The following is a 13,790-nucleotide window of genomic DNA, read 5'->3' on the forward strand; positions in this document are numbered from 1 at the left end:
TAAACTGAAGAACACCCGACACACCCAGTGGTAAACTGAAGAACACCCCGACACACCCAGTGGTAAACTGAAGAACACCCCGACACACCCAGTGGTAAACTGAAGAACACCCCGACACACCCAGTGGTAAACTGAAGAACACCCCAACACACCCAGTGGTAAACTGAAGAACACCCCAACACACCCAGTGGTAAACTGAAGAACACCCCAACACACCCAGTGGTAAACTGAAGAACACCCCAACACACCCAGTGGTAAACTGAAGAACACCCCAACACACCCAGTGGTAAACTGAAGAACACCCCAACACACCCAGTGGTAAACTGAAGAACACCCCAACACACCCAGTGGTAAACTGAAGAACACCCCAACACACCCAGTGGTAAACTGAAGAACACCCCAACACACCCAGTGGTAAACTGAAGAACACCCCAACACACCCAGTGGTAAACTGAAGAACACCCCAACACACCCAGTGGTATCCCTGCTGTACGGCTGTAAGCTCTCCTGTATGCAGACTGTGTATTCTGCATGAGTGGCCAATGATTATGGACTGGGAATCACCCACCGCCACAGAGATATCAGACCCACCGGACGTTACGCACACATTACTCAGCTGTGTCACACACACACACACACACACACACACACACACAGAGCTCCAGTGAACAGAGAGAGATAGAGGGTGGATGACAAACAAAGGCTTTAGCCAACAAGTAAACATCAACCCTCTGCTGATAGGACTCTGTATCAACGGTTATCTTTTACCAATAGAAGGACAGACAGGACTATGATTCAACAACAGATGTTGGAGAGAAGAAACACTAACATTTACAAAGAGGAAAGATAAATAGAATAGACGGATACAGAAAGTGTGTGTGTGTGTGTGTGTGTGTGTGTGTGTGTGTGTGTGTGTGTGTGTGTGTGTGTGTGTGTGTGTGTGTGTGTGTGTGTGTGTGTGTGTGTGTGTGTGTGGTACTAACCAGTCCAGCGGCCCTGGCCTCACACTGGCCACACACCTTCCCCCTCAGCCTGGTCTTCCTGCTGGACACCTGACCACCTGAGAGAGCAGCTGGAGTCGTATCCTTCTCTCCCACCCTGCAGACTTCTGGACAGAGACAACACACACACACACACACACACACACACACACATATTGTTGTAGAATGAACCATACCAGAACACATAGAGTACAACCACAGACACACACACACACACACTTATGAAATCTCACCTGTCTGAGGTTGATCTTTGAGGAGCAGTATCTTCACCTTGCCTGTTGACAGCTGTTTGAGGTAACACACAGGAAGAAAACAGTCAACGAGAGAGGAATGATTTCAGTATAGACATTTCAGACCATCATGGGGCTTGCCTTTTGGAGTCCACTCTCCTTGTTCCTCTTTGCACTGTGGTTATACACAGCTCCAGCCTGCCCTGACTTCCAACGAAACCCACCTGACCTCCTGACAGAGAGAGAGAGAGAGAGCGAGAGACAGCGAGAGAGGGACAAACAGCGAGAGAGAGAGCGAGAGAGAGAGAGCGAGAGAGAGCGAGAGAGAGAGCGAGAGAGAGGGAAAGAGAGAAAGAGAGAGACAGAGAGAGACAGCGAGAGAGAGAGAGCGAGAGAGAGCGAGAGAGAGGAAAAGAGAGAAAGAGAGAGAGAGAGTGAGAGAGAGCGAGAGAGAGAGAGAGCGAGAGAGAGCGAGACAGAGAAAGAGATAGACAGCGAGAGATAGGGAGATAAAGAGATAGACAGCGAGAGATAGGGAGATAAAGAGAGAGAGAGAGAGAGAGAGAGAGAGAGAGAGAGAGAGAGAGAGAGAGAGAGAGAGAGAGAGAGAGAGAGAGAGAGAGAGAGAGAGAGAGAGAGAGAGAGAGAGAGAGGAAAGAAATCAGAGCTTACAATAAACATGACCATGAACATTTACAGTGCTGTAATAATCAAAAGAGATCAAACCAGATCATACCATGGGGTGGGTGTAGTAATCAGTAGAGATCCAACCAGATCATACTGTGGGTGTAATAATCAATAGAGATCAAACCAGATCGATAGAGATCAAACCAGATCATACCGTGGGGTGGATGTAGTAATCAATAGAGATCAAACCAGATCATACCGTGGGGTGGGTGTAATAATCAATAGAGATCAAACCAGATCATACCGTGGGGTGGGTGTAATAATCAATAGAGATCAAACCAGATCATAACGTGGGGTGGGTGTAGTAATCAATCAAGATCAAACCAGATCATACCGTGGGGTGGATGTAGTAATCAATAGAGATCAAACCAGATCATACCGTGGGGTGGGTGTAATAATCAATATAGATCAAACCAGATCATACCGTGGGGTGGATGTAGTAATCAATAGAGATCAAACCAGATCATACCGTGGGGTGGGTGTAATAATCAATATAGATCAAACCAGATCATACCGTGGGGTGGGTGTAATAATCAATAGAGATCAAACCAGATCATACCGTGGGGTGGGTGTAGTAATCAATCAAGATCAAACCAGATCATACCATGGGGTGGATGTAGTAATCAATAGAGATCAAACCAGATCATACCGTGGGGTGGGTGTAATAATCAATAGAGATCAAACCAGATCATACCGTGGGGTGGGTGTAATAATCAATAGAGATCAAACCAGATCATACCGTGGGGTGGGTGTAATAATCAATAGAGATCAAACCAGATCATACCGTGTGGTGGGTGTAATAATCAATAGATATCAAACCAGAACATACCGTGGGGTGGGTGTAGTAATCAATAGAGATCAAACCAGATCATACAGTTGGGTAAGTATAATAATTAATAGAGATCAAACCAGATCAATACACATCAAACCAGATCATATTGTGGGGTGGTGTAGTAATCAATAGAGATCAAACCAGATCATACCGTGGGGTGGGCGTAATAATCAATAGATATCAAACAGATCATACTGTGGGTGGATGTAGTAATCAATAGAGATCAAACCAGATCACACCATGGGGTGGGTGTAGTAATCAATAGAGATCAAACCAGATCAATAGAGATCAAACCAGATCATACCGTGGGGTGGGTGTAGTAATCAGTAGAGATCCAACCAGATCATACTGTGGGTGTAATAATCAATAGAGATCAAACCAGATCGATAGAGATCAAACCAGATCATACCGTGGAGTGGGTCTAGTAATCAATAGAGATCAAACCAGATCATGCCATGGGGTTGGAGTAATAATCAATAGAGATCAAACCAGATCATACCGTGGGGTGGGTGTAGTAATCAGTAGAGATCCAACCAGATCATACTGTGGGTTTAATAATCAATAGAGATCAAACCAGATCGATAGAGATCAAACCAGATCATACCGTGGAGTGGGTCTAGTAATCAATAGAGAACAAACCAGATCATGCCATGGGGTGGGTGTAATAATCAATGGAGATCGAACCAGATCATACCGTGGGGTGGGTGTAGTAATCAATAGAGATCAAACCAGATCATACAGTGGGGTAAGTGTAATAATCAATTGAGATCAAACCAGATCAATAGACATCAAACCAGATCATATCGTGGGGTGGGTGTAATAATCAATAGAGATCAAACCAGATCATACCGTGGGGTGGGTGTAATAATCAACAGAGATCAAACCAGATCATACCGTGGGGTGGGTGTAATAATCAATAGAGATCAAACCAGATCATACCGTGGGGTGGGTGTAATAATCAACAGAGATCAAACCAGATCATACCGTGGGGTGGGTGTAGTAATCAATAGAGATCAAACCAGATCATACCGTGGGGTGGGTGTAGTAATCAACAGAGATCAATCCAGATCATACCGTGGGGTGGGTGTAGTAATCAATCAAGATCAAACCAGATCATACCGTGGGGTGGATGTAGTAATCAATAGAGATCAAACCAGATCATACCGTGGGGTGGGTGTAATAATCAATAGAGATCAAACCAGATCATACAGTTGGGTAAGTATAATAAATAATAAAGATCAAACCAGATCAATACACATCAAACCAGATCATATCGTGGGGTGGTGTAGTAATCAATAGAGATCAAACCAGATCATACCGTGGGGTGGGTGTAATAATCAATAGAGATCAAACCAGATCATACCGTGGGTGTAGTAATCAATAGAGATCAAACCAGATCATACCGTAGGTGTAGTAATCAAAAGAGATCAAACCAGATCATATTGTGGGTGTAATAATCAATAGAGATCAAACCAGATCGTACCGTGGGTTTAGTAATGACACAGTAATAGTGACACAGACATTTGTGTCTCTCTAAATTAGTCTCATTGAAATAATGGCAACAGACACATGGTCTAACAGTATTACATGAATTTCCATGTACAGTGGGGGAAAAAAGTATTTAGTCAGCCACCAATTGTGCAGGTTCTCCCACTTAAAAAGATGAGAGAGGCCTGTAATTTTCATCATAGGTACACGTCAACTATGACAGTCAAAATGAGGAAAAAAAATCCAGAAAATCACATTGTAGGATTTTTTATGAATTTATTTGCAAATTATGGTGGAAAATAAGTATTTGGTCAAAAACAAAAGTTTCTCAATACTTTGTTATATACCCTTTGTTGGCAATGACACAGGTCAAACGTTTCTGTAAGTCTTCACAAGGTTTTCACAAACTGTTGCTGGTATTTTGGCCCATTCCTCCATGCAGATCTCCTCTAGAGCAGTGATGTTTTGGGGCTGTCGCTGGGCAACATGGACTTTCAACTCCCTCCAAAGATTTTCTATGGGGTTGAGATCTGGGGACTGGCTAGGCCACTCCAGGACCTTGAAATGCTTCTTACGAAGCCACTCCTTCGTTGCCCGGGCGGTGTGCTTGGGATCATTGTCATGCTGAAAGACCCAGCCACGTTTCATCTTCAATGCCCTTGCTGATGGAAGGAGGTTTTCACTCAAAATCTCACGATACATGGCCCCATTCATTCTTTCCTTTACACGGATCAGTCGTCCTGGTCCCTTTGCAGAAAAACAGCCCCAAAGCATGATGTTTCCACCCCCATGCGTCACAGTAGGTATGGTGTTCTTTGGATGCAACTCAGCATTCTTTGTCCTCCAAACACGACGAGTTTAGTTTTTACCAAAAAGTTATATTTTGGTTTCATCTGACCATATGACATTCTCCCAATCCTCTTCTGGATCATCCAAATGCACTCTAGCAAACTTCAGACGGGCCTGGACATGTACTGGTTTAAGCAGGGGAACACGTCTGGCACTGCAGGATTTGAGTCCCTGGCGGCGTAGTGTGTTACTGATGGTAGGCTTTGTTACTTTGGTCCCAGCTCTCTGCAGGTCATTCACTAGGTCCCCCCGTGTGGTTCTGGGATTTTTGCTCACCGTTCTTGTGATCATTTTGACCCCACGGGGTGAGATCTTGTGTGGAGCCCCAGATCGAGGGAGATTATCAGTGGTCTTGTATGTCTTCCATTTCCTAATAATTGCTCCCACAGTTGATTTCTTCAAACCAAGCTGCTTACCTATTGCAGATTCAGTCTTCCCAGCCTGGTGCAGGTCTACAATTTTGTTTCTGGTGTCCTTTGACAGCTCTTTGGTCTTGGCCATAGTGGAGTTTGGAGTGTGACTGTTTGAGGTTGTGGACAGGTGTCTTTTATACTGATAACAAGTTCAAACAGGTGCCATTAATACAGGTAACGAGTGGAGGACAGAGGAGCCTCTTAAAGAAGAAGTTACAGGTCTGTGAGAGCCAGAAATCTTGCTTGTTTGTAGGTGACCAAATACTTATTTTCCACCATAATTTGCAAATAAATTCATAAAAAATCCTACAATGTGATTTTCTGGATTTTCTTTTCTCAATTTGTCTGTCATAGTTGACGTGTACCTATGATGAAAATTACAGGCCTCTCTCATCTTTTTAAGTGGGAGAACTTGCACAATTGGTGGCTGACTAAATACTTTTTTTCCCCACTGTAAATGCTCAATAAAGTTGTAAGGTATTTTATGACTTTCTATACATTAGATAGAGCTACTGGCCTAATGTCAGGGAAATTTAACTTCTTTGTGAGAACCGTTTCACCGAAAGTGTTTAGCTACTTTCAATAAGCTTCAAAATCTTAAGGCATTTGCAATTCAACCACTGGAAGGGTTAGTCTTACATAAAATATTTTAACAATTATGTGTAAAGTGATAATGTTATGTTCGGCCTACTTGTGTAAAGATAAAGGCAATGTTCCATCTACTACGAACAATAAAGTTGTATTTAAGGCTATATTCTACACACACAAAGTGAAGAACAGAGAGACAGGTCTCCTCATTTAGACATGTGAGTTATTCATGCCTCCCTCCTCTCAGACTTCATCATTTATATTATTGTGATGGTTGTCTCTGTGTGAATGATATTTGGTTTTGATTGAGCTGGCAGCCTGTCACGGTACGGGATGTCTAGACCTGTTTATATGGCAAGGTGTGTGTGTGTGTGTGTGCGCGTGTGCGTGTGCGTGTGCGTGTGCGTGTGTGTGTGTGTGTGTGTGTGCGTGCAGCGTTTGGGGGAGATTGTTCCTCCCCTCTAAAACAGACCTAATTATGAACTCATACATCAACTGGAGAGAGGAGGGCCGAGCCACAGATGAGACACAACGCGGTATCCCTGTCCAAGCATAGTATCCCTAAAACACACACAGACAGATGGAGCTAAGCAGAATGGATGTAATGTGAGGGCTGTTGGCAGGCCTCTCCAGGCTGTAGTTTAATCAGCAGGTCCACCTCCACTCCATCATCATGTCTCACATCTGTTCAGCACAACCACTCAGCTGCACCACCACCGTTACACACAGTGTGTGTGTGTGTGTGTGTGTGTGTGTTACTGTCTAAACCAACTGTGTGATTGGTAGTAACAGGGTTCAACAGCCTGCACCTCTCCTGTCAGGGCCATTGAAGGGGTAGAGGGATGTGGCAGATTCACTGACCTGAGCTAAGGTCTCCGTAAAAACAGCCCAAAACACACACATCCCATCATCCCCTATCAAACACGTTCACCTCACCCACAGAACAGACACAATGAGCACCGACAGAACCCCAACAGACAGATATGGTTATCATAACGTTCCAAAATGCAGCCCAGCAAATTGCATCACATCAATCTGATGTCAGGTGCATGAACGATGACCTCAGGTTAAACTACAGCTGTCATACCTGTCACACGTCACCACTGTCACACAGAGTCACCCCTGAGGACATTACATCATCCACTAGGACATATCTGTATGTGTGTGTGTGTGTGTGTGTGTGTGTGTGTGTGTGTGTGTGTGTGTGTGTGTGTGTGTGTGTGTGTGTGTGTGTGTGTGTGTGTGTGTGTGTGTGTGTGTGTGTGTGTGTGTGTGTGTGTGTGTGTGTGTGTGTGTGTGTGTGTGTGTGTGTGTGTGTGTGTGTGTGTGTGTGAGACGGATGGAGCTATGACACAGCCTACCACCCTCAGCAGACTACAGTAGCATAGTGGGACAGAGTCAGACAGACTGGATGTTGGGATTCAGGTATGGGCCTGAGGGATTAGGAACACTAGAACCAACCATTGATTTGTGAAACCGAGCTTTAAACAAGCCTCAGCTTAAGCAGGCCAAACACACTGGGTGATGTAGTGTGTGAGTTCAGCAAGCCTGGGAATATTACTCCTATACTGTAGTTCCTCTCCGCAGCGGGAAGCACATTATAATAAGACAATACATCCATTTCTGCTGTTGCTTCATTCTGCTCCACAGATAGAGAATAGAGGAATGATGTTGCTTCATTCTGCTCCACTGATAAAGAATAGAGGAATGCTGCTGCTTCATTCTGCTCCACAGATAAAGAATAGAGGAATGCTGTTGCTTCATTCTGCTCCACAGATAAAGGACAGAGGTATGCTGCTGCTGTTACCTCACAGTCCAACCAAGGTGCATGAAATGAAGAACAAACTGAATGTGCAAGAGACTTTCAGCCACTGTTAGAGGTATGCTGTTAGAGGTATGCTGTTAGAGGTATGCTGTTAGAGGTATGCTGTTAGAGGTATGCTGTTAGAGGTATGCTGTTAGAGGTATGCTGTTAAGAGGTATGCTGTTAGAGGTATGCTGTTAAGAGGTATGCTGGAAAATGGAAGTTCAACAAAAATAAAGTGCTACATTATTATTAAAATTCTCAATTTCTCCATTTCACCCTCTCATTTCTCTCTCTCTCCTCCCCGTTCTCTGTCTTTATAAAGGAGTAGGGTGTGAGGAGTTGAATAGGAGAAGCTCCCTGTCTATTCTACTGTGTATCCAGATCCTGTCTCATTGATGAATGGCTCTGAGACAGGTAAACAACAGCCCCTGTAGTTCTCTACATAAACAGCACTGTGATTGGAGAGTGGACGATACGTCCCTACACTCTCAATCTAACAGTTCCTGTAGGAGACGCACACACACACACAGTCCTGTGTCGTCTGGTAAAGCAGTAACCACAGCCGTATTTCATTGTGACACAGTTGCCTTTATGTGTTTATCCTCAGTAGCGGCCGCTCGGCTCGGCTCGGCTCGGCCCTCCTCTCTCCAGTTGATGTATGAGTTCATAATTAGGTCTGTTCCCCCCCTCTAAAACAATCTCACCCAAACTCTACACACACACACACAAAGCGAGAAACAATCTGCCCTTAACTATTTCCAGATACGTCTTCATCCCATTATCCGGTGTACACTTCCATGCAAATGATGGATGGATTTTCACCGGGACAAACAGATTGTAAACACTTGAGACGTAAACTCTCCCAGTAGTTCATCTCCCTCCTCTGTTATACTTCAACTGTCCATTTATTATGATTGAGTGTGTGCACGTGTGTGTGTGTATTAGTGGGGAGACGGGGGTGCGTGCAACGTGTGTGCATGTGAGTGTGTGTGAGTGCATTGCGGTCTGTGTTTGTGTAGGGGGATGGGGGTGCGTGTGAGTGTGAGTGAGTGCGTTGCGGTGTGTGTTTGTGTGGGGGTGCGTGGGGGTGTGAGTGAGTGAGTGCGTTGCGGTGTGTGTTTGTGTTGGGGTGCGTGGGGGTGTAAGTGGGTGCGTTGCGTTGCGGTGTTTGTTTGTGTGGGGGGGTGGGGGTGCATGTGAGTGTGAGTGAGTGCGTTGCATTGCGGTGTGTGTTTGTGTGGGGGTGCGTGGGGGTGTGAGTGGGTGCGTTGCGTTGCGTTGCGGTGTTTGTTTGTGTGGGGGGATGGGAGTGCGTGTGAGTGTGTGTGAGTGCATTGCGGTCTGTGTTTGTGTAGGGGGATGGGGGGCGTGTGAGTGAGTGCGTTGCGTTGCGGTGTGTGTTTGTGTGGGGGGATGGGGGGCGTGGGAGTGCGTGGGAGTGCGTTGGAGTGCGTTGCGGTGTGTGTTTGTGTGATATAGACTACCATTCAAAAGTTTTTGTCACTTAGAAATGTCCTTGTTTTCGAAAGAAAAGCAATTTTTTTGTCCATTAAAATAACATCAAATTGATCAGAAATACAGTGTAGACATTGTTCATGTTGTAAATGGCTATTGTAGCTGGAAACGGCTGATTTTTAATGGAATATCTACAAAGGCGTACAGAGGCCCATTATCAGCAACCATTAAATAGTACCCGCAAAACACCAGTCTCAACGTCAACAGTGAAGAGGCGACTCCGGGATGCTGACCTTCTAGGCAGAGTTGCAAAGAAAAAGCCATATCTCAGACTGGCCAATAAAAAGAAAAGATTAAAGATGGGCAGTCTGAGATATGGCTTTTTCTTTGCAACTCTGCCTAGAAGGTCAACATCCCGGAGTCGCCTCTTCACTGTTGACGTTGAGACTGGTGTTTTGCGGGTACTATTTAATGAAGCTGCCAGTTGAGGACCTGTGAGGCGCCTGTTTCTCAAACTAGACACTCTAATGTATTTGTCCTCTTGCTCAGTTGTGCACCGGGGCCTCCCACTCCTCGTTCTATTCTGGATAGAGCCAGTTTGCGCTGTTCTGTGAAGGGAGTAGTACACAGCGTTGTACGAGAGCTTCAGTTTCTTGGCAATTTCTCACATTGAACAGCCTTCATTTCTCAGAACAAGAATAGACTGACGAGTTTCAGAAGAAAGTTATTTGTTTTTGGCCAGCTCACACGCTCTTCAAGTTCTCATTTAGAAGACTCCTGTAAATAATGTGTTCAAGGAATGAACTCTGACATCATATTCAAAGACAGGCAAGACCCATATTGCTACTGCAATCATGGACAGCGGGAATTATTGAATTAAAATAATTATAGGGTTCACATTAACTTATCTAGAGATTAAGTTTTGATTAAAACCTTAATTGAATTAATCAGTATGTCGGAATTCGTAAAGAAAGAAGCATAGGAATTTTTTGAGAGTTTTTCTTCATGTTTATATATTCAGAAAGCAGCATATGCCTATTTGAGCATGACACAGAGACACAAACTGTTCTCACATTTGATTATTTTAGACGCATTAAATAAGCGGTCATAATCGGGTTTTGCTTTTAACAAGCCGCATTATCTGGTATATCAGTAGCAGAATGTGTGTGTGTGTTTCTCTGTATGTGTGTGTGTGTGTGTGTGTGTGTGTGTCTGTAATCGAACCCACAATTGTTGATGCTCCAAATACTCAACAAGTCTCAATAAGTTTTATTGCTTCTTTAATCAGCACAACATATTTCAGCTGTGCTAACATAATTGCAAAAAGGTTTTCTAATGATCAATTAGCCTTTTAAAATGATAAACTTGGATTAGCAAACACAACGTGCCATTGGAACACAGGACTGATGGTTGCTGATAATGGGCCTCTGTACGCCTTTGTAGATATTCCATTAAAAATCAGCCGTTTCCAGCTACAATAGCCATTTACAACATGAACAATGTCTACACTGTATTTCTGATCAATTTGATGTTATTTAAATGGACAAAAAAAATTGCTTTTCTTTCGAAAACAAGGACATTTCTACGTGACACCAAACTTTTGAACGGTAGTGTATGTACAGACCCTCCTGAAGCCTGCTGTATGAGTTATGGGCTCGTATAGTGTGATATACTCCCCTAAAACACTGTTCTCCATAACTTCCCAAAGCAATGCACCCTGGGTCACACATCTCAATGTTATTAATGAAATGCAGGGAGGGGAAAACAATCATATTAATAAAAGATGATATGTTTATCTTTCCCACTGAAAATGTATTTCCTGGCAAAATTAGCTGAGTTCCCCATAACCTACATTTGCCAGATAATGTACGTTATACTAATGGTCCAGCTAGAATATATGGGGGGTAGGACACCAGATCACATACTGCAGCAACTGCCTTCGACACATCAGAGGAGAGCTCTATTTACACTTCTAACAGCTCTCCCTCTCCCTCTCTCTCTCCCTCTCTCTCTCTCTCTCTCTCTCTCTCTCTCTCTCTCTCTCTCTCTCTCTCTCTCTCTCTCTCTCTCTCTCTCTCTCTCTCTCTCCTCCTTCTCTCTCCTCCTTCTCTCTCAGTGTTTTCTTTCTCATAACTATCAGTCGCTCTCTCCCTCCCTCTCACTGTTACTCACTCTCTCTCCTCTTTCTCCCGGCTCATGCTCTGTCTGAGTTGTTGCAGTCGATCCTCCATGTCTTTACTCTCCTGGGCCAGCGTCACTGTCTCCATGCGCAGCTCTCGCAGGTTCCTATGGCAACACACAATCAATCAACAACAATCAATCATTAATCTTGTCAATCACTTATCAGACTAGAGAAGCATATACCAGTTCATCAATTACATTGATTACCTATTAGACCAGAGTAGAGCATCACCTATCAATTCATCCATCTAATCAATGAACTATTAGCAAATGAGAAACACCAGGGAGTAGGATCTATTTAAGCTACATTATGGAAAAAACAGAAAGCAACTATCAGCAGAAATAGACAAAGCCCATCTCCTAATGATCCAATATGTCAAGAGACAAAAATAGGGAATGATGGACAAAAGGGAGAAGACAATAATAATAAAATAGTTTTGACATTTTTATCACATATGGAAGCACGAAAAAACCATTGACTTTTTTATTGAAAACAAGAGCATTTTGGTAGATCCTTCCCCTACATGAACAAGCATTGGTTTGTCCCTATCAACTCAGAGTCGAGCCTGTGTTGCTTCGGGGAAGAGAGCAACAGAAGAACAACTCTCCACTTACCTGGCATTGAGCTTGACTGACTTGGCCTTGTTGGGAATCACCACAAAGTCATTTAGATTCATGGCTCCTCTCTCTCTAGATCTTAGTTATTCCCTGTGCACCTTTGTGTGCCTTTTTACACACGGCTCCTTGCTGTAATAAAAACCCAGAGTAATCATATAAAACCTGCTATTTATTTCACTGATCAGCCAGGCCAGGCTAAATCACACATAGGGAGGAAATACTGCTGCAATAAAATGAACTGAATATCCGCTGCAAAATATTACACAATTGCATAGTAAGGCAGTTAAAACCTAACCAAAATGACCAAATATTGTAATGGCTATTAATAATCGAAACAGGTAGTTTTGAGGTATCAACACCTTCTATGATTGCACAAGTTTGTTTAGGCTAGCTAACTAGCTATCTACTGTACCTAAGGTTAACGTTTAGCTAACGTTACTTGTTTTTGGCTAGCTAGACTGGCTAGCTTAATTAGCTAGATAACGTTAGCAAGTTAGCTTTCATGTCACTTCCAGACCATTATTATTTCTCATGTTCTTTTTTATACGTTATGGTAAATAATTACCTCGGATTTGTCTTCGTGTGTCCTCTTTAGCTATTTTGAATAAAGTTGATTCGAATAAACAGCTGCAAAACAGTTTCTTATCCTCTCTCAAGACAGAAACATTTGTGTATGGTTGTAGCTATGGAAACGCAACTCTCGCGATAGTGCACATGAACGGGAGCAAGGAGGGCGTCGATTTCATACTGGCACCTCCGGGCTTAAATCTTTAATTGAATGGATTTGTTGCGCTCACACGCTCTTCAAATTCTCATTTAGAAGACTCCTGTAAATAATGTGTTCAAGGAATGAACTCTGACATCATATTCAAAGACAGGCAAGACCCATATTGCTACTGCAATCATGGACAGCGGGAATTATTTAATTAAAGTAATTATAGGGTTCACATTAACTTATCTAGAGATTATGTTTTGATTAAAACATTAATTGAATTAATCAGTATGTCGAAATTCGTAAAGAAAGAAGCATAGGAATTTTTCGAGAGTTTTTCTTAATTTTTATATATTCAGAAAGCAGCATATGCCTATTTGAGCATGACACAGAGACACAAACTGTTCTCACATCTGATTATTTTAGACGCATTAAATAAGCGGTCATAATAGGGATTTGCTTTTAACAAGCCGCATTATCTAGTATATCAGTAGCAGAATGTGTGTGTGTGTGTTTCTGTGTGTGTGTGTGTGTGTGTTCGCGTGCACACGTGCGTGTATCCTTGTCTCCTGCAGCTGAAAAGAGCTAGGCACGTGTCTCCCATAACAACATAGCCAGACCTCATTTGTATTCTGGGAAAACAGAAAGTTTCAGATCTGCTATTCTAAAGGCACTCTTCCAGATCAGGCCATGCCTCCTCCCTCTCTCCCTCCGTCACCCCATCCCTCCATACCTTAAATGACTGGCGGGCGATTGCCCTGGCAAGTGCTCACCCCCTCCTGCTTTCCCCCCCCTCTCTCTCTCAACCCCCCCGCCCCCCATGTTGGCAGGTGGCCTGGTTGCGCCTGTTGTGAGGGACTGGTAGATGTGTGTGGAATAGTGTGGACCATGACCACCAGTGAGGGGCCGTTCAGGGTCATACAGGGGTC

At 43.7% G+C, this 13,790-nt stretch overlaps 1 protein-coding gene across 5 annotated transcripts in view; it reads right to left on the bottom strand.

Annotated features, from left to right (window-relative positions):
• LOC121567589 (signaling mucin HKR1) overlaps positions 1-12,813 on the bottom strand; it is a 63,130-nt gene extending 50,317 nt beyond the window's left edge. For all 5 annotated transcript variants that reach the window (XR_006001126.2, XM_041877759.2, XM_041877758.2 and 2 more), the window contains exons 1-6: positions 12,715-12,813; positions 12,147-12,278; positions 11,523-11,636; positions 1,373-1,463; positions 1,235-1,286; positions 984-1,108 (exon numbers count right to left, since the gene is read on the bottom strand). Coding sequence is in view for 4 of the 5 variants with exons in the window: in XM_041877759.2 (XP_041733693.1) it covers positions 984-1,108; positions 1,235-1,286; positions 1,373-1,463; positions 11,523-11,636; positions 12,147-12,208 (444 nt within the window). In the remaining variant the exon portion in view is untranslated. The remainder of the gene's footprint in view (positions 1-983; positions 1,109-1,234; positions 1,287-1,372; positions 1,464-11,522; positions 11,637-12,146; positions 12,279-12,714) is intronic.
• Between the last annotated feature and the right edge of the window lie 977 nt (positions 12,814-13,790).

Source organism: Coregonus clupeaformis, chromosome 6, assembly GCF_020615455.1.
Source record: "Coregonus clupeaformis isolate EN_2021a chromosome 6, ASM2061545v1, whole genome shotgun sequence".
NCBI lineage: Eukaryota > Metazoa > Chordata > Actinopteri > Salmoniformes > Salmonidae > Coregonus > Coregonus clupeaformis.